Genomic DNA, 21,026 nt, shown 5'->3' on the forward strand with positions numbered 1-21,026 from the left:
GATTGTTCGGACATCAGTGGGTGTGGCATCAATAAACTTTACATGATGCAATGGTGTAAGCTTTACTCACGTGGCATCACTTCAGGGTCTACAGATGCGTCCGTGGCTGTCCGGGGGTGCTTCCCCACGAGTGCGAGCACACGCTCCTCCATGTCAGTGATGTCACTGGGGACTGGTGGCCCCCCATCCGTTCACCTCTGCACGGACCTCATTGTCGATAGATTCTTCTGTAAAAGGTGACAGGACGACATGGCATGAGATCATTGCGTGATATCATTGCTAGGTACTGTCACAGAGACTGATGCAACACATAACCGACAGATGTAATCATGATTATTATGATAATTATCATTCTTTACCTAAAGACGTACACCGTGACCGTATGACTGTTACAAATCAAATTATATAAATACATAAGTACATGTAAATCAATGTAATACTTACACTTGCGGATCCTACAAGGTCGTTCCATTGTTTGCGGTATTGGTTGCCCTCACGCACCTCGTTGGTCGCTGATGAGACCACCTCTGCTATCTCAGTCCATATCTTCTCATATGCCTTTGGGGTGGGCTTCCCACGCCCTCCCTGTGTCAAATCACCCCAGCCAAACTCGACCTCCTTCGGGAGGGAGGCATTTGCCTCATCCGAATATTTCCTGGCTCTTTTGCGCCCTCCAATGTGCTCCTCTCCCAGCTCACTGCTCTCTCCAGCGTCAGTCCCCATAGCGTGCTGTGATGCCTCCTCCTCTCTCTCCATTATAGGCCAAATTTGGTCAAATATGTGGCTGGTAACACCTACCTTTTGTTTGCCTACTTGCTGCGAAGTTCTAAAGTCTCCCTCCTTCCTCCCAAAGCAGCCACACCACACCCAGCCACACCTTCAGTCCCTCTGACCCTCTCTATCTGTCTCCTCTTCTGCTCATGTCATGGTGACCCTTGACCTCCAGAATCGCGGGAATCGAGCGTTGTCATGCCGTTGCTAAGCACGGCCACACTTTACGGTAGAAGGTCAAAAAAATTTAACGCTACCACCCATTTTATATCGCTCGCGGTAACGCCCATTTTCAAAAGTGGAGGCTAGGTGGTTTGAGAATGGGCGAGAAGCCGGTGATCTGAAACCCTTTTTTACCGCCCACGCTGGAGAACTACAAAAGTGGAGGTTCTAGCCCCATGAGCCTTAACTTTAGCTAATAGTCTAATGTGGAACTTTATCAAATGCCTTCTGGAAGTCCATATAAACTACATCCATAGACATCCCCCTGTCATTACTTTCTCAAAAAATTGAATTATGTTTGTTAGACAAGACCTACCCATTACAAATCCATGTTGCCTCTCTCTACTCAGCTCAAATTTCTTTAAGTGATCAGTCACTTTATCCTTAATTATAAATTCCAATAGCTTCCCCACAATAGATGTCAGACTAACAGGTCTGTAGTTTCCTGGTTTCGCTCTCTCAGCTGTCTTAAATAATGGAGTTACATTTGCAATTTTCCAATCTAAATGGACAATCCCTGAATTAAGAAAGCTTTGGAAGATTATGGCTAAAATTTCTGCAATTTCCTCACCTACTTCCTTTAAAATCCTGGAATGTTTCTCATCAGGTCCTGGAGATTTGCCAGTTTTTGTGCCACTATGTTTTCTAGAATCTATTATTAGGGAGGTGGTAACAGGACACTTAGAAAATCATAATATGATTTGGCAGAGTCAACATGGTTTTATGAAAGGGAAATGGAAAATGTTTTTGAAGGGTGTAACTGACAGGGTAGATAAAGGGAAACCAGGAGATGTAGTGTATTTGGATTTTCAGAAAGCATTCAAAAAGGTGCCACACGAGAGGTTGTTACACATGATTAGGGCTCATGGGATTGGGAGCAATATATTACCATGTATTGAAGATTAGTTAACGGACAGAAAACAAAGTAGAAATAAATGGATCATTTTCAGGTTGTCAGGTTGTAACTAGTGAAATGCCACAAGGATCAGTGCTTGGGCCTCAGCTATTTACGATCTATATCAATGACTTAGATGAGGGGAGCAAGTGTAATATATCCAAGTTTGCTGACTATAAAAAGATGGTGGGAAAGTAAGCTGTGAGGAGGCTGTAAAGCGATACAGGCTGGTTAAGTGATTGAACAGGAAGGTGGCAGATTGAGTATAATGTGCGGAAATGTAAAATTATCCACTTTGGTAGGAAGAATAGTAAAGCAGAATATATTTTAGACGGTTAGAGTCTATTAATTCGTTGGGATTCAGAGGGATTTGAGTGTTCTTGTACACGAATCACAGAAAGTTAGTTTGCAGGTACAGCAAGCAATTAAGAAAGCAAATTGTATGTTAGGAAGTCTTGTTACAATTATATAGGGCTTTGGTGAGACCACATCTGGAGTACTGTGTACAGTTTTGGTCTCCTTACCTGAGGAAAGATATACTTGGCTTCGAGGGGCGCCACGCCGGTTCACTAGATTGATTCTGGGCTGTCCTATGAGGAGAGATTGAGTAGAATGGGCCTATCTACTCTGGATTTTAGAAGAATGAGAGGTGATCTCATTGAAATGTATAAAATTCTTAGAGGGCTTGACAGGGTAGATACTGTGGGGCTGTTTCTCCTGGCTGAAGAGTCTAGAACTAGGGGTCATTGTCTCAGAATAAGGGGTCGGCCATTTAGGAGTGAAATGAGGAGAAATTTTTCTTCAGTCAGAGAGTTGTGAATCTTCGGAATTCTCTATCCCAGGGGGCTGTGGGTGTTCAGTCGTTAAGTATATTTAAGACTCAGATGATAAATTGTTGGGCACTGAGGGGATCAAGGGATATGGGGATAGGGTGGGAAAAGGCAGTAGATGTAGTTGATGTATTGAATGGCCTACTCCTCTTATTTCTTATGTTTTTAAAGTAATTATTCAACAAATATTCCATTTCCTTATTTTCATTTGCAATATTACGCGCATCTGTTTTTAAAGGGCCCATGTTATTCTTGACTACCCTTTTTCTTTTAATATAATTCAGAAAACTTTTTGCGTTAATCTTGATATCACTTGCAAGTTTCTTCCCGTATTCCCTTTTTGCAGCTCTTCCTATCTTTTTTGTCCTCTTTTGCTGTCTATATATATATACCAACCCCCTGGATCCGCACTATTATTTGCACTTTTATATGCTCTTACCTTTAATTTTATGTTATCTCTCACCCCTGTTGTCGACCATGGCTGATTTATTTGTTAAGTAGAGCTCTTGCCCTTTAGGGGTATATACTGATCCTGTATGAAGCAAAATTATTTTTTGAACACCTCCCACTGTTCATCTGTTGTTTTACCCGATAACAGTTTTAAGCAGTTTGCTGTCTTCAGTCTCTGTCTCATCCCGTAAAAGTTAGCCTTACCAAAATTTAGAATCTGAGTAACTGTGTTAAGTTTCTCCTTTTCAAATCTAGCACTGAATTTGATCGTATTATGATCACTGTTAGATAAATGTTCCCTGACAGTTAGATTTTTAACTAAGTCTGGCTCGTTATTCATTACTAAATATAATATGGCCTGCCCTCTTGTTGGTCCTGGAACAGGTTGGCCCAGAAATTCAAAGTGTTTGCGCTAGCTGTTAAGGCCCGTGTTGGGGGAGCCTGCGCTCGATGAAAGTATTGTAATTAGTCAGAGTGTGACATCAAACCTGCTCATCCATTTTGGAGATCGCCGCTCCTCTTGCTGCCCTTTCCAAAGCACGGCTGTGTGTGCAGCCACTGATGGCGCTTCACCAGCATAAAAAGCAACTCCATGAGGATGTTTCAAATGACAAATGTAAGACTGCCAGAAAGTAAAGATAGAATTATCTCCATGTGACAGTGTTTATATTAATCACAAGCCCAGGTCTTGATAGCTAACCCTTGAGATTTGTAGGTAAAGTTTAATTTTTTTTTGCTGGTTTGCTTATTTGAAACTGTCCTGCCTGAAATTGTAATACTGAATGTGTAGCAAATGGGAAAATGCAAAATATTGCAAGTGATTATTTCTGAGTGATTATAAGAGTAAGCTTGAGGTTTGGATTAGGAATCACCTTCGGATGGTCAGTGAAATCTGAAAGCTGAAGTGTGAATTCAAATTCTTTAAGTTATCAGATATGAGTACTCTCTCAACACCATGGAATAGTCTTCTTCTTTCTTCTTTCGTACAGTAGTAGGAAAGCAAATCAAATGTCAATATATAAGCTGGATATCCAAGCTAAAGCTTCCGGTGTAACTGCTTGCAAATTTCCTCTGAGGGCAGCGCGATGGAATAGTAAAAAGGCCTCAGTTGTCAGACCTTCCTAAGCCAGTGACTCAAATGACCTCAGCATATCAATGAAATTATGACTACTGTATAACGGTTTGAAAAACTACCAAGCGCTGGATTTGATTGTTCCTGTTCTGTGTCTTTTTCTTCCTGCTTCATGAAAATTTAAACAAGCATTTAAAATAAAGAGCTTGGCTTAGTCTCTATTCTTTTAGAATGAGATGTGTGGGTAAAGTGATAGAGGGAGAGTCTGTGAAAGCATTAAATGGGTCATCTTGGCTCAATGTAAAAAAAAAATGAGCTGTGTTCCCTGAGAGGTGCAGACAAAATCATTATTTTGCCCTGTTTTACAACCACACCCTCCCCTTCTTCTGATCCCATAAAACCCAAAGTGCGATCAAACCACAGACTTCTCTGGCACAGTCGAAAGATTCCTCACAAATGCATAAACAAGTTGCCAAACCCTTTTTCAATCTGTATATATTTTGTGAGCCGGAGCCTGAGCTGATTTAAAAGATGACTTCCACAGATAGATTCCGTAGCTTTGCTTGTGTTATTTTGATGCGCTTTAAACAAGAGCTTTCTCCACAAAAGTTCAATGCAATGTAACATTGATTGGTGAGCAGGTGGCAAGTAAATTGCAGCAAATACAGCAACTGTTCTGTACAATGCCTACAGACTCACTAGTTTCATCCTTGTTCTCCTTAAATGCAAACAGGACACAACCATGACCGTTGGCTTCCTGTTGAGCTTAGCTCCAGAAAGAGCGCATTACACCACAAAATCTCCGCACCGCTGATGTAAATTAGCAGGCAACACCAAAATACCAGTGCTGCCTGCGTTCTCTCTGCGGGCGGCCATTAGCCTTGGCCGGCACTGTTACGGCAGGTTTCTGGCCTATTCGAATTTTTAGGCCTTTGATCCAGAAAATTATCTTGAATGTACTCAAGAAATTTACTACCTTTCTGGCTTGAGCGACTCTGCTCTTCCCAATCTATATGATTGGTTACGAGATTAGCTGAAGGAGACATGCTATTAGTTGGTAGGATGGGCCCAATTTTCCTTCTGTTCAATACAGAATGCATTGTGAGGCATTCTATACATACAACTTGATAGAGAATTGCAATAAAATGCCCTTTAACTGTAAATCAACTAGAGCAGATGGATTAAGGTGATCCACCTTCATGAGTAGCTAATTGGGAAACAATGATGTAACTACCAGGCTACAAGACATGAAATAATAATTTCAATAATAATTATAAATGAGACTTCATTACCCAGGCCTTATTTACATATGCAGATACATTTATTTTCAATTAAATTTCATTTTATGTTAATTAAATTAACCTTTACTAAATTATCAGAGTAAATTTATGAACACGTATAGGATATTTCATGAGATGTACAAAGCAGCCTCAGGTTTTTTTAAATTAATACTTTTAATGTGGGTGTCACTGGCAAGGCCAGCATTTATTTCTCATCCCTAGTTGCCCTTGAGATGATGCCGTTTGTGCCGCCTTCTTGAACCGCTGCATGTGGTGAAGGCATTTCCACAATGCTGTTAGGGAGGGAGTTCCAGGATTTTGACCCAGCGACGATGAAGGAACGGCAATATATTTCCAAGTCAGGATGGTGTGTAACTTAGAGGGCAACTTGCAGGTGATGGTATTCCCAAGTGCCTGTTGCCCTTGTCCTTTTAGGTGGTAGAGGTCGTGGGTTTTGGAGGTGATGGTAAAGAACCCTTGGCAAATTCAAGCAGTGCATCCTAGAGATAGTAAACACTAAAGCCACTGTGTGTCGGTAGTGGAGCGGGTGGATGTCTAGCCTGGTGGATGAGGTGCTGATCAAGCGAGCTGCTTTGCTCTGGATGATGTTGAACTTCATGCATGTTGTTGTAGCTGCACCCATCCAGGCAAGTGCAGAGTTTTCCATCACACTCCTGACTTGTGCCTTGTAGATGGTGGACAGGCTTTGGGGAGTCAGGAGATAAGCCACTTGCTGCACAATACCCAGCCTCTGACCTGCTGCTAAAGCCACAGCATTTAAGTGGCTGGGCCAATGGAGTTTCTGGCCAATGGTGACCTCCAATGTGTGTATTTGGATTTCCACAAGGCATTCGATAAGGTGCCACACAAGAGGGTATTAAACAAAATTAGGGCTCATGGGATTGGGGGTAATATACTAGCATGGATTGAGGATTGGTTAACGGACAGAAAACAGAGAGTAGAAATAAACGGATCATTTTCGGGTTGGCAGGCTGTAACTAGTGGGGTACCGCAAGAGTTGGTGCTTGGGTCCCAGCTATTCACAAACTTTATCAATGATTTGGATGAGGGGACCAAATGGAATATATCCAAGTTGGCTGATGATATGAAAGCTAGGTGGGAATGTAAGTTGTGAGGAGAATGCAAATAGACTTCAAGGGGATATAGACAGGCTAAGTGAGTGGGCAAGAACATGGCAAATGGAATATAATGTGGTTATCTACTTTGGTAGGAAAAATAGAAAAGCAAGCAATTAAGAAAGCAAATGGTATGTTGACCTTTATTACAAGAGGATTTGAGTATAAGAGTAAAGACGTCTTACTGCAATTCTTTAGGGCTCTGGTGAGACCGCACCTGGAGTAATGTGTCCAGTTTTGATCTCCTTACCTAAGGAAGGATATACTTGCCATAGAGGGAGTGCAACGAAGGTTCACCAGGCTGATTCCTGAGGTGGGGGGATTATCCTATGAGGAGAGATTGAGTAGACTAGGCCTATATTCTCTAGAGTTTAGAAGAATGAGAGGTGATCTCATTGAAACATACAACATTCTTACAGGGCTTGACAGAGTAGATGCAGGGAGGATGTTTCCTCTGGCTGGAGAGTTCAGAACCAGGGGTCACAGAATGAGGGGTTGGCCATTTAAGACTGAGATGAGGAGAAATTTCTTCACTCAGAGGGTGCTGAATCTTTGGAATGCTTTACCCCAGAGGGCTGTGGAGGCTCAGTCTTTTAGTATATTCAAGGCAGAGATCGATAGATTTTTGGATATTAAGGGAATCAAGGGATATGCGGATAGTGCAGGAAAGTGGAGTTGAGGTAGAAGATCAGCCATGATCTTATTGAATGGTGGAGTAGATTCGAAGGGCCGAATGGCCTACTCCTGCTCCTAATTTTTATGTTCTTATGTTCAGAATTTTGTTGGTGGGAGACTTACCAATGATAATGCTATTGAATATTCAAAGGAAGGATTCGACGATGCCATTAAATGGAAGGTGGTTAGGCTCTCTCTTGTTGGAGATGGTCATTGCTGATATTTGTGTGCTGTAAATATTACTTGCTTTTTATCAGCCCGACTGTAGATGTTGTGCAGGATTGCTGCATGCGGGCATGGACTGCTTCATTATCTGATAAATTGCAAACGGAGCTGAACGCTGTGCAATCATCAGCAAACAGCTCCACATCTGACCTTATGATGGAAGGGAGATAATTGATGAAGCATCTAAAGATAGTTGAGCCTCAGACAATGCCCTGAGGATCTCTGCAGTGAGGTCCTGGGGTTGAGATGATTGGTCTCCAGCAATCACACCGCTCTTTGTGCCAGGCATGAGTGCAGCCACTGGAGAATTTCCTTCTGATGCTTATTGACTTCGGTTTTACTAGGGCTCCTTTATACCATAGTCGGTCGAATACTTACCTGATGTCAAGGGCAGTCACTTTCACCATACCTCTGGAATTCAGGTCTAATGTCCATGTTTGGACCACAGCTGTAATGAGATCTGGAGCCAAGTGGTTCTGGAGCAACCCAAACTAAACATCGGTGAGCATGTTATTGGTGAGAAAATGTTGTTTGATAGCACTGTTGATGATTCCTTCCATCACTTTCCCGATGACAGGGTAGTAATTGGCCAGATTGGATTTGTTCTGTTTTATATGGACGGGACATGCCTGGGCAATTTTCCATACTATTGGGTAAATGTTAGCATTGTCGCTGTACTGGAACAGCTTGGCTAGGGGCATGGCTAGTTCTGGAGCACAAGTCTTCAGCACTGCAGCTGGGATATCATCAGGGCCTGTAGTCTTTGCTGCATCCAGTGTGCTCTACCATTTCTTGATATCACGTGGAGTGAATTGAATTAGCTGAAGACTGACATCTGTGGTGATGGTGATCTCAGGAGGAGGCCGAGAAGGATCAGCCTTGCCTCTTGCACTCACAAGCTGAGCTCCAAGGTTGAGGATGGGGATGTTCATGAAGCCCCTTACTCCCATTAGTTGCTTATTAATTCACCACCATTCATGACGGATGTGGCAGGACGGCAGAGCTTTGACCTGATCTGTTGGTTGTGGGATTCCTTAGCTCTGTCTACAACATGCTGCTTTCACTATTTAGCAGGCATGTAGTCCTGTGTTATAGCTTCATCAGGTTGGCAACTCATTTTCAGGTACGCCTGGTGCTGTTCCTAGCATGATCGTGAACACTACTCATTAAACCAGGTTTGGTCATCACACCTTATAGTGATGGAGGGGTGAGGGATATGCAGGGCCATGAAGTTACAGATTGTGGTGGTACCCTGTATACAATTCTGCTGAATCTGTTGGCCCACAGTGCCTCTTTGATGCCCAGTTATGAGCTGCTAGAACTGTTCTTAATCTATCCCACTTAGCACGGTGGTGGTGCCACACCACACGATGGAAAGTGACCTCAGTGTGAAGGTAGGACTTGGCGCCATAAGGAATGTGCGGTGATCACTCCTATCAATGGTGTCACGGACAGATGCATCTGCGACAAGTGGACATAAAGTCATGTTGGACATAAAGTCATGGAGCGGACATAAAGTCATGTTGGTTCTCTCACCACCTGCTGCAGGCCCAGTCTGGCAGCTATGTCCTTCAGGACTCTGCCAACTCAATCAGTACTGGTGCTACTGAGCCACGCTTGGTGATGGATATTGAAGTCCCCCAGCCAGAGTACATTCTGTGTCCTTGCTACCTTCAGTGTTACATCCAAGTGGTGTTCAGCATGGAGGAGTACTGATTCGTCAGCTTAGGGAGGGCTGCAGGTGGTAATCACCAGGACAATTAATTGCCCTCATTTGACCTGAAGCCATGGGACTACATGGGATTCAGAGTCAATGTTCAGAACTTCTAGGGACCACCCACACCCCGCACCGACTCTGACTGTATACCATTGTGCCACCAACTCTCATGGGTCTGTCCTGCCAGTGGGACAGAACATACCCAGGGATGGTGATGGAGCAGTCTGGGCCATTGCCTGATAGGTATGCTTCTGTGAGTATGACTATGTCAACAGCAACAACAAATTGTATTTATATAGCACCTTTAACATAGTGAAACGTCCCAAGGCGCCTCACAGGAATATTATGAGATTTTAAAAATTGGCACCAAGCCGCATAAGTAGAAATTAGCGCAGGTGACCAAAAGCTTGGTCAAAGAGGTATGTTTTAAGGAGTGTCTTGAAGGAGGAAAGAGAGGTGGAGGTGCAGAGAAGTTTAGGCAGGGAGTTCCAGAGCTTCGGGCCTAGGCAACAGAAGGCACGGCCACCAATGGTTGAGCGATTCTAATCAGGGATGCTCAAGAGGGCAGAATTAGAGGAGTGCAGACATCTCGGGGGTGGAGGGGGCAGGGATTGTGAGGCTGGAGGAGGTTACAGAGATAGGGAGGGGCAAGGCCATGGAGGGATTGCAAAATAAGGATGAACATTTTGAAATTGAGGCATTGCTTAACCGGAAGCCAGTGTCAGTCAGTGAGCACAGGGGTGATGGATGAGCGGGACTTGGTGCGAGTTAGGACATGGGCAGACGAGTTTTAGATTACCTCTAGTTTACGTAGGGTAGAATATGGGAGGCCAGCCAGGAATAAGTAGGAATAATCAAGTCTAAAGGTAACAAAGGCCTGGATGTGGGTTTCAGCAGCGGATGAGCTGAGGCAAGGGTGGAAAGAAGCGATGTTACGGAGGTGGAAATACGCGGTTTTAGTTATGCTGTGGAAAATGTAGCTGAAAGCTCATTTCAGAGTCAAATATGATACCAAGGTTACAAACAGTCTGGTTCAGCCTCAGACAGGAGTTGGAGGGAGGGATGGAGTCAGTGGCTAGAGAATGAAGTTGTTGTTGTTATGTCAGGCACTGCTTGACTTATCTGTGGGACAGCTCTCCCAGGTATTAATGAGGAGGACTTTGCAGGGATGACTGGGCTGTGTGTGCTTTTGTTGTGTCCTGATTCGATGACTAGGTCTCACCTGAGTCATCTGTCCAGTTTTATTCTTGATTTCCTTTTTAGTGGTTTAATATGAGAGGCCGAGACGGCAGTTACGAGTCAACCGCATTGGTGCGGGATTGTAGTCACATATAGGCCAAACCGGGTAAGGACGGCAGGTTTCCTTCCCTAAAGGACATTAGTGAACCAGTTTGTTTTTTACGACAATCTGCAGCTTCATCGTCATTTTACTGGCACTACCATTATATTATTTTTAATCGGTTAGTACTTCATTTCAATTTAAACCAACCAAACCCATCAAAATCTGATCTTGAGTATGTCTTAAATTGGTCTACCTCCATTTCTTCCACGTAATCTGCAAAATGCTCTGAATCCCTATGTCTACTATTGACACGAATACACCTCATTAAAGTATCTAATCCAAGCCACAAGCACCAAACACTAATCATTAAGGGTACCGATCTTAAATCCAGCATCCATAATCCAGATTATCCTGGTCAATTTCTGCTGCCAACCAGATAAGGATGTTTCAATTTGCTGAGTACCGGCATTAATTTTCCAACCTCAGATATATCAGCTTACTAGTTATTAATGCTTCAACTTTCCAACAGCTTTTGTTTCACTGCTTGACAATGTTCTCCTGTTATAGCCACTTCGATTGCCTGGCTAGATTTCTCATGCCATTCAAAGGCCATCCTCCTTAAACCCCTGATGAAACTGCAGAACTACAGATGGCTACATGCATTGTGGTGCCATTATTACAGTGATATTGTGGTGTTGCTAGTATCATCTTGCAAAAAGGCTATAATCTACACAAGGCAACATCAGTATCTGAACTAAATGTAGATATTGGAAACGTTTCTTGAAAGGGTACAATTCCGCTTTAAAGGTCGAACCTTGTTTCATGTGACCTGAATTAACATTTGGATGTCTAGTTTGCTTTTGTGATTAAGCTGTTGCTCACCCTCAGAGATTTGTATTTGTAAATCAAATTATTAGCAATTGGGTCAAATAAAATATCTGATTATTATTGAGCTAGTACAATAATTCACTATTTGGCTATATATATATTTTTAAATCCCAAATGTACAAGCTCATTGCTATCAAAGGCTACATTAAACCTGGGAAATATCAGGGAATTAGAACTTCAAGAAAAAACATAAAGTGATCTCTGATGTCAGCTGTGACTTGTGTAATACAGAAATAATGTTGACAATTATCTTCTTAACAGAGCATGAAGTTTGTTTACAAATTTCAACCAATGATGAATACTGGCTCAGTCATGTGCCTGTGCCCAACTTTCAAAAGTTGCCCAATAGCTCTTGCAGTTGACTAGTCTGCACATTTACATTACAGTGGGGCCCACTGGGCACTGTGAAATTTGTTTGAGGTCCACAATCAATTTACTTTAAAACAATGTACAAAAGTGTTAATAAGCTCCTGATGTACAGCGCAATGCCCAGTTCAGAAGTATTGTCTTTTCTTCGGGAACAAATCATGACCCTTCTTAGTGTTTGAACTTCCCTACAATTTAATAGAACATACAAACAGATCAAAAGTTTGGTATTAAGCCTATGAAGAGTATTATGTGGATATTTTTGCAGATTTATGAGAAAAGAGGTCCCAACCTTAATTGATGTTCTCACACTTGTGCTCCGACCCCCAAATAATGGAACATTGGCTTTCGAATCCAGAGTCACAAGCTTGAATCTCAACATAACTGATATTGGGTGAATTTGGCAGTCTTGGCCAGAACTCTGAATAGGCCATCCATGGCTAACTAAAGAAATAAAGGACAGTATCCAATTAAAAACAATGGCATACAAAGTGGCAAAAACTAGTGGGAGGACAGAAGACTGGGAAGTTTTTAAAAGCTAGTAAAGAATGACTAAAAAAATTATTAAGAAAGGGAAGATAGACTATGAAAATAAACTAGCACAAAATATAAAAACAGATAGCAAGAGTTTCTATAGGTATCTAAAAAGGAAAAGGGTGGCTAAAGTAAATGTTGGTCCCTTCGAGGACGAGACCGGGGAATTAGTAATGGGAAACATGGGGATGGCAGAAACTCGGAACAAATATTTTGTATCAGTCTTTATGGTAGAGGACACTAACAATATTCCAGCAGTGGATAGTCCAAGGGCTATAGTAGGGGGAGGAACTTAACACAATCACAATCACAATGGAGGTGGTACTCAGTACGATAATGGGACGAAAGGCAGATAAATCCCCTGGACCTGATGACTTGGATCCTAGGGTCTTGAGACAAAGCGGCAGGGATTGTGGATGCATTGAATCCAGGAGGTCCCAGCAGATTGGAAAACTGCAAATGTAAAGGCGCTATTTAAAAAAGGAGGCAGACAAAAAGCAGGAAACTTTAGACCAGTTAGCCTAACAACTGTGGTTGGGAAAATGTTGGAGTCCATTATTAAAGAAGCAGTAGCAGGACATTTGGAAAAGCAAAATTCGGTCAGACAGGGTCAGCATGGATTTACGAAAGGGAAGTCGTGTTTGACAAATTTGTTGCAGTTCTTTGAGGATGTAACGAACAGGGTGGATAAAGGGGAACCAGTGGATGTGGTGTATTTGGACTTCCAGAAGGCATTTGACAAGGTGCCACATAAAAGGTTACTGCACAAGATAAATGTTCACGGGGTTGGGGGTAATATATGAACATGGATAGAGGATTGGCTAACTAACAGAGAACAGAGAGGCAGGATAAATGGTTCATTCTCTGGTTGGTAACCAGTAACTAGTGGGGTGCTGCAGGGACCAGTGCTGGGACTGCAACTATTTACAATCTATAGTAACGACTTGGAAGAAGGGACTGAGTGTAACCTAGCCAAGTTTGCTGATGATACAAATATTGGAGGAAAAGCAATGAGTGAGGAAAATCTGCAAAAGGACATAGATAGGCTAAGTGAGTGGGCAAAAAGTTGGCAGATGGAGTATAATGTTGGAAAGTGTGAGGTCATGCACTTTGGCAGAAAAAATCAAAGAGCAAGTTATTATTTAAATGGAGAAAGATTGCAAAGTGCCGCAGTACAGCAGGACCTTGGGGGTACTTGTGCATGAAACACAAAAGGAGAGTATGCAGCTACAGCAAGTGATCAGGAAGGCCAATGGTATCTTGGCCTTTATTGCAAAGGGGATGGAGTATAAAAGCAGGGAAATCTTGCTACAGCTATATAAGGTATTGGTGAGGCCACACCTGGAATACTGCGTGCAGTTTTGGTTCCCATATTTACAAAAGGATATACTTGCTTTGGAGGCAGTTCAGAGAAGGTTCACTAGGTTGATTCTGGGGATGAGGGGGTTGACTTATGAGGAAAGGTTGAGTAGGCTGGGCTTCTACTCATTGGAATTCAGAAGAATGAGAGGTGATCTTATCAAATCATATAAGATTATGAGGGGGGCTTGACAGGGTGGATGCAGAGAGGATGTTTCCACTGATGGGGGAGACTCAAACTAGAGGGCACGATCTTAGAATAAGGAGTCGCCCATTTAAAACAGAGATGAGGAGAAATTTCTTCCCTCAGAGGGTTATGAATCTGTGGAATTCGCTGCCTCAGAGAGCTGTGGAAGCTGGGACATTGAATAAATTTAAGACAGAAATAGATGGTTTCTTAATCGATAAGGGGATATGGGGAGCAGGCAGGGAAGTGGAGCTGAGTCCATGATCAGATCAGCCACGATGTTATTGAATGGCGGAGCAGGTTCGAGGGGCCATATGGCCTACTACTGTTCCTATTTCTTACGTTCTTATGTTCTTATGTGTAGCAGCGGAACACTGAATCATAACGCGAGGAAAACTAGCATGACCGTCTTTGTGCTCCAGGAGCACCATCTCTTGTAGGTTGAACATTGACGGAAGCTACAAGCAAATCTGCACTCCATGCTAACCTGGCCTCTAGGCTGAATGAGGAAGCGTTGCAGCAGAGAAGCAACAAGAAAAGGAAGAAGGGGAGGAAATAGTAATCAAATCCTCAGATTGTATCTAAACATGCCATTACACCACTGCTGTGCACAAAGGAAAAGCACCGCAGTATTAGACCTTTTTGTTCATTGACCCTCTTACAATTTACCCATTCTGTCACAATATTAGACAAACTGCTTAATTAAGTAAACAAGTTTACATTAATGTACCAAAATGATGAAATTGCTTTTCAGAAAAATAATGGAAGCAAAATGAAAATGAGAACTGGATGCTTTCGCTAACTTGAACCGTTTCTGGCTCTTATGAAGGAAACATAATTTAATTCCCTTTCATTTATTATAAGGTTTAAATTACGCAGGGAGTCTGGGTAGCTGTAAATGTTCAGCAGCTTGTATCTGTCATACCTAAAAGTGATGCATTATACTATCAACACAAAACAAAAATATTTAACATTGCCATCATTTAATTTGAATTGACATTATAAATACGAAACAAAAATGTTAACTTTAGAAAGAGTTAAAAATAAAATGGGAAAGAATTTAATATTGCTTTCATCTGAAGTGAACAGTCTGACACAGAAAATGATAAAATAAAATATCAGTGGTGCATAGAGTTTAATCCAAGAAATTTTGTTCCCTGTGCTGCACATTACTCCATCTCAATTGCATATTAAACAACCCTATCAAGAAAGGCATTGGCATCTGCTGTGCTGCCACAAATTGTGAATTAAATGAAATTGATGTCCTCTGTCGTATATTTATGAAGACAGACCATTCTCAGAAGTATTCTGCTTATGAAGAATTTATGATTGCAAACTGTTCCTGAACAAAAAGTGGCAATAAATTCTTTTTTTGTAACAGACCCTCTCAGGGTTTTGAGTCTGCTGCTGCTGGTAAATTTGTCACAGCAGAAAACAATAGCTAAATGTGGATTCCACTGTGAGGCTTTATATTATTAGTATTCCCATGGTATAGGGAACTGGATTGCCAGAAATATTCACCTACATTTTCTTGAATAGATTAGTCTGATATCATTTGTATATAATGATTTCATTGTGCCTGGGCGCCATAGCCCCCCCCCCACACACACCCAGCACAATGACTATTTATTGCTCACACTATTGCCAAACACTATCTTGTGCTTTAACTGGCCAGTTTAGTTATGGGGATTATCATCCAATTGACAGTTTCGATGTGCTTTCTGTTGTTTTTAAACTTATGTGATAATTGTAATTAATTTAATTAACACAGTACTGTAATTTGGAAATTTCTTGACATAACATACTCTTTTTTTTTCATTTATGCAGCAAGTACTCTGAACTGTGTTTCAGACTTGATTTTAATTGGACCTTTTAAAGATAGTGGTCTTTCCAGCCAGTACACATGTCAATGAGATGGTGATTTGTCAATACTACTCTTTAAAAAAAATGATCATAGTGCGTAAAGCTAATTGATGTTTTTCTTTTGCCGTGTCAGAGAACGCTTGGAGAGAAGACACGGGACACAGTAATGGGGCCGAGTGGGGCAGGAACATGTGATCTTCTGTCACCTGAAAGCAACAGCCTGGTGAGGCAGCTGGAGGCCAGGATCAAAGAACTGAAAGGCTGGATGAGAGATACCGAGCTTTTCATCTTCAACTCCTGCCTGCTGCAAGAAAAAGAAGGAACAATGGAGGCCCAGAAAAAACTGCAGTATTTTAAGGTAGCAGTCCACGTAATTGTCCTTTTAATGCATTTTTTATAGTACACACATATGGCAATTCATTGATGTTTTATGGCAAACAAAAGCAGTAAGTAGTAAACTAAAATAAAAGTAGCTGTTGCAAAAGAAACAAACAAATATGATACATTAGATGGTTGTTTGGCACATTGCCAAGTTGCACAAAAATAATAATAAGGATTTTGTTATGAAATTAGGAAACAAAAATAGAAGAACTGCAGTAAAATCCCTTTTTTGCAGCATTCTGATAGTGATTTCCTGAACAGTTCATAATACAGCAAAATCTGATACTATCCATGTTATCTGTCATTCTCTATGTATTAAAACTTCTTTGTCTAACATGCATGTGAGAGGAAAATATTCCAAATGTGAATGACAACATTGAGTTTGAAAATTATTTTCCCCCAATAATTGCCATATTGCTCCAATATTCAGGACATGCATGACAGTGGCACCACATTTACCACAGAGAATTCAAGTGATTCAGCTATACTTTCTGAATCTTTGTCAATGTCAAACAAGTAATGTTTGTGCTTACATTGCCTCACAGAGCTAAACTTCCAACTTGTTCTCTATCTCACTCATAATAGAAACAATATTTGTGGGTGACACACCCTGTGAATTTTTATATATCATTCCATCAAGGACAGCCAATCATATGAGGAGTGAAACAAAAGTTAGGTCACATACCTAATGGGTGGGAGGGTTACTAAAGCATATCCATCATGTAATAGTTCATAAGAACATAAGAACATAAGAAATAGGAACAGGAGTAAGCCATATGGCCCCTCGAGCCTGCTGATCATGGACTCACCTGCACTTCCATGCCCGCTCCCCATAACCCCTTATCCCCTTATCGTTTAAGAAACCATCTATTTCTGTTTTAATTTTATTGAATGTCCCAGCTTCCACAGCTCTCTGAGGCAGCGATATTCCAGAGATTTACAACCCTCTGAGAGAAGAAATTTCTCCTCATCTCAGTTTTAAATGGGCGGCCCCTTATTCTAAGATCATGTCCTCTAGCTCTAGTCTCCCTCATCAGTGGAAACATCCTCTCTGCATCCACCTTGTCAAGCCCCCTCATAATCTTATATGATTTGATAAGATCACCTCTCATTCTTCTGAATTCCAATGAGGAGAGGCCCAACCTACTCAACCTTTCCTTATAAGTCAACCCCCTCATCCCCGGAATCAACCGAGTGAACCTTCTCTGAACTGCCTCCAAAGCATGTATATCCTTTTGTAAATATGGAAACCAAAACTGCATGCAGTATTCCAGGTGTGGCCTCACCAATACCTTATATAGCTGTAGCAAGATTTCCCTGCTTTTATACTCCATCCCCTTTGCAATAAAGGCCAAGATACCATTGGTCTTCCTGATCACTTGCTGTAGCTGCAAACTATTCTTTTATGTTTCATGCACAAGTACCCCCAGGTCCCGCTGTACTGCGACACTTTGCAATCTTTCTCCATTTAAATAATAACTTGCTCTTTGATTTTTTTTTTCCACCAAAGTGCATGATCCCTCACTTTCCAACATTATACTCCATCTGCCAAATTTTTGCCCACTCACTTAGCCTGTCTATGTCCATTTGCAGATTTTTTGTGTCCTCCTCACACATTGCTTTTCCTCCCATCTTTGTATCGTCAGCAAATTTGGCTACGTTACACTCAGTCCCTTCTTCCAAGTCGTTAATATAGATTGTAAATAGTTGGGATCCAGCACTGCTCCCTGTGGCACCCCACTAGTTGCTGGTTGCCAACCAGAGAATGAACTATTTATCCTGCCTCTCTGTTCTCTGTTAGTTAGCCAATCCTCTATCCTTGCTAATATATTACCCCCAACCTTGGGAACTTTTATTTTGTGCAGTAACCTTTTATGTGGCACCTTGTCAAATGCCTTCTGGAAGTCCAAATACACCACATCCACTGGTTCCCCTTTATCCACCCTGTTCGTTACATCCTCAAAGAACTCCAACAAATTTGTCAAACATGACTTCCCCTTCATAAATCCATGCTGACTCTGCCTGACCGAATTTTGCTTTTCCAAATGTCCTGCTACAGCTTCTTTAATAATGGACTCCAACATTTTCCCAGCCACAGGTGTTAGGCTAACTGGTCTGCAGTTTCCTGCTTTTTGTCTGTCTCCTTTTTTAAATAGAGGCGTTACATTTGCAGTTTTCCAATCTGCTGGGACCTTCGACCTTCCCAGAATCCGGGAAATTTTGGTAAATTACAACCAATGCATCCACAATCCCTGCCGCTACGTCTCTTAAGACCCTAGGATCCAAGTCATCAGGTCTAGGGGATTTATCTGCCTTTAGTCCCATTATCTTACTGATTACCAGCTCCTTAGTGACTGTGCTAAGTTCCTCCCCCCCCCCCCCCCCCCCGCCTATAGCCCCTTGACTATCCACTGCTGGAATATTGTTAGTTTTCTCTATCGTAAAGACTGATACAAAATATTTGTTCAGAGTTTCTGCCATCTCCATGCTCCCAATTACTAATTCCCCGGTCTCGTCCTCGAAGGGACCAACATTTACTTTAGCCATTCTTTTCCTTTTTATATACCAACAGAAACTTTGGTTATCTGTTTTTATATTTTGCGCTAGTTTACTTTCATAATCTATCTTTCCTTTCTTAATCATTTTTTTTAGTCGTTCATTAAGACAATGAAAATGTGGCACAGTCGGGCACCTAGTTACCAATCTTGGCCATATTTTTAGGTGTAGACTGAATGAAGGCAAGATACTTTCCCACAAGGAGGGAAAATGATCACGGTGAGTCACTCTGGACTGCTCTCACACCGATCTAGGTGGCTGTCTCAGGAGTAACATCAGCAGAAGCTTGGGAATAGGTTACTTGCCTTGGGTACATTACATAGTCTTGGAAAAGTGCAAGACAATGGGAGAAAATAATAGAAATATTACAAAGAGGAACGTATTTATAAACAGAATATACATTGAGTACATATAGTAATTTCATCCTTGAGCAAAACCTTCATAACTTGGTTGTGATTTCATCATTTATGAATCATCGCATCATATTCATGGAATAAGCAATAGAGGAAAGATAGCCATTATGTTTGCAATAGGACAGGATAGATTTTTTTTCAACTTGTATTGAGCCATAGTTGCTTAGTTGACCAAAAACTGGGACAAATTACTTACTAGTTTACCACATATATGCGACTTTCACTGGAGAAACTGAAAATTCAATGATAGAATACTTCCATTTTATAACCTGTTGCTCAATATTACTCCACTAAAATCTATGATTCCTTCGTTTAGTAAAATGGAAATGTAAACATATAATTTTATCACCTCTTATCTATTTCATAAAACCTGCTTATCAGGGCCGCATTGTGTTGCTGCACATTGGCATATCAGCACCCATACTATAGAATAATGAGGTGAGAGTCTGCACTTAGGACTTCCCATCTCTGAGGTTCTGGTCCAGGGAGGAGATAAACTGGCAAGAACCTTCTCCACAAAGGTAGAAAGATAATGACAGGGTAAGTCATCCTAGGTGACTGCAAATCTCCTGGCAGCTAATTCCAGAGTAGTGTTGTCAGAAGAAGGGGAACGGGTTCTCGAAGACAAGAATTAATGCATACTTCAAGGAAGAGAGAGACTTGAAAAATGATTCACAAAATTAATCAAACAGCATGTCGGAATGGTCTCAGATCTGAGGCAGAAATAAGAACTTAAAAAATAGGAGCAGGAGTGCTTTCATTTCTTCAACCCAAAATAATTTTAATGTAGAGCTTTTCTTTGCACAATAATATACACTTAATGCTGCAAAAAATAATTTTGATAGGCAGCTCTCCCAGAGGAAGAGTGCCCGTGAGTTCTGCTGAGGCCTTATAAAAGGTGTGCCAGGTAAGATTCCTGGGTTAACTCAGAAATTTCCCCAGACCTGCCCTCTTGACATGGGGTGGGGGCAGACGGAAGATCCACCCACAGCACTCCTGCCAGAAAATAACAGAAGAAACAGGAGGAATCCTGATGGAACCAGGTTCTGCCCTATTTTCCGGCTCCCAATACATAGAACTGCCAGGCTTTCAGCCTGGCATGGACCAAAATTTTGGTCTTGTAACTTTTATAATTTTTTTTTGTTCCAACTTTTACTAGTGGCTGGTAAATAGTGATAGGGTTCTGAAAGCAGCCATCCATCATATCCAGCATAGCAAGCCGAGATCTTACGCTCTGTGACTGGAGGTTCATGTGATGCTTTCATTCTGAGGAAATCAAGTATGCCACTGCTCTTTGAAGAAAAAGGAAGGATGGAACACTGAGCCTTCAGAGAGATGGGTTACAAGTTATAACCATTGTAAATGGCACCTCTGCCGATTCCTGTATGCTTACAGAGAACAGCTACAACAACACACATTTCAACCAGGTTCCTCATTGAGCAGATATTTGAGCTCAGATTCTAACCTGGGGCGAGAGATGAGCATAGGGCTTACAGGTAAGAAGCAAGCTTGACCCGGCTAGCTGGCATGAGGCCCAGGCCATTTTAACTCCCTAATTTAAATTTGACTGACACTTCAATGCAATACTGAAGGAAGATGCCAGAATGCTGTTGGTTATGAGGAAAAACAAATACAAAGTGTTATGTCTGTCATCACCATCATAGGCAGTCCCTCGGGATCGAGGAAGACTTGCTTCCACTCCTAACATGAGTTCTTAGGTGGCTGTACAGTCCAATACGAGAATCACAGTTTCGGTCACAGGTGGGACAGATAGCCATTGAGGGAAAGGGTGGGTGGGACAAGTTTGCCGCACGCTCCTTCCGCTGCCTGCGCTTGATTTCTGCATGCTCTCGGCGATGATACTCGAGGAGCTCAGCGCCCTCCCAAATGCACTTCCTCCACTTAGGGCGGTCTATGGTCAAGG

At 41.8% G+C, this 21,026-nt stretch overlaps 1 protein-coding gene across 3 annotated transcripts in view; it reads left to right on the forward strand.

Moving 5' to 3' along the window:
* Positions 1–21,026, forward strand: part of akap6 (A kinase (PRKA) anchor protein 6) — a 589,551-nt gene that overhangs the window by 447,561 nt on the left and 120,964 nt on the right. For all 3 annotated transcript variants that reach the window (XM_070879057.1, XM_070879059.1, XM_070879058.1), the window contains one exon: positions 15,886–16,110. In XM_070879057.1, coding sequence (XP_070735158.1) covers positions 15,886–16,110 — 225 coding nt within the window. The remainder of the gene's footprint in view (positions 1–15,885; positions 16,111–21,026) is intronic.

Source organism: Pristiophorus japonicus, chromosome 4 (assembly GCF_044704955.1).
Source record: "Pristiophorus japonicus isolate sPriJap1 chromosome 4, sPriJap1.hap1, whole genome shotgun sequence".
NCBI lineage: Eukaryota > Metazoa > Chordata > Chondrichthyes > Pristiophoridae > Pristiophorus > Pristiophorus japonicus.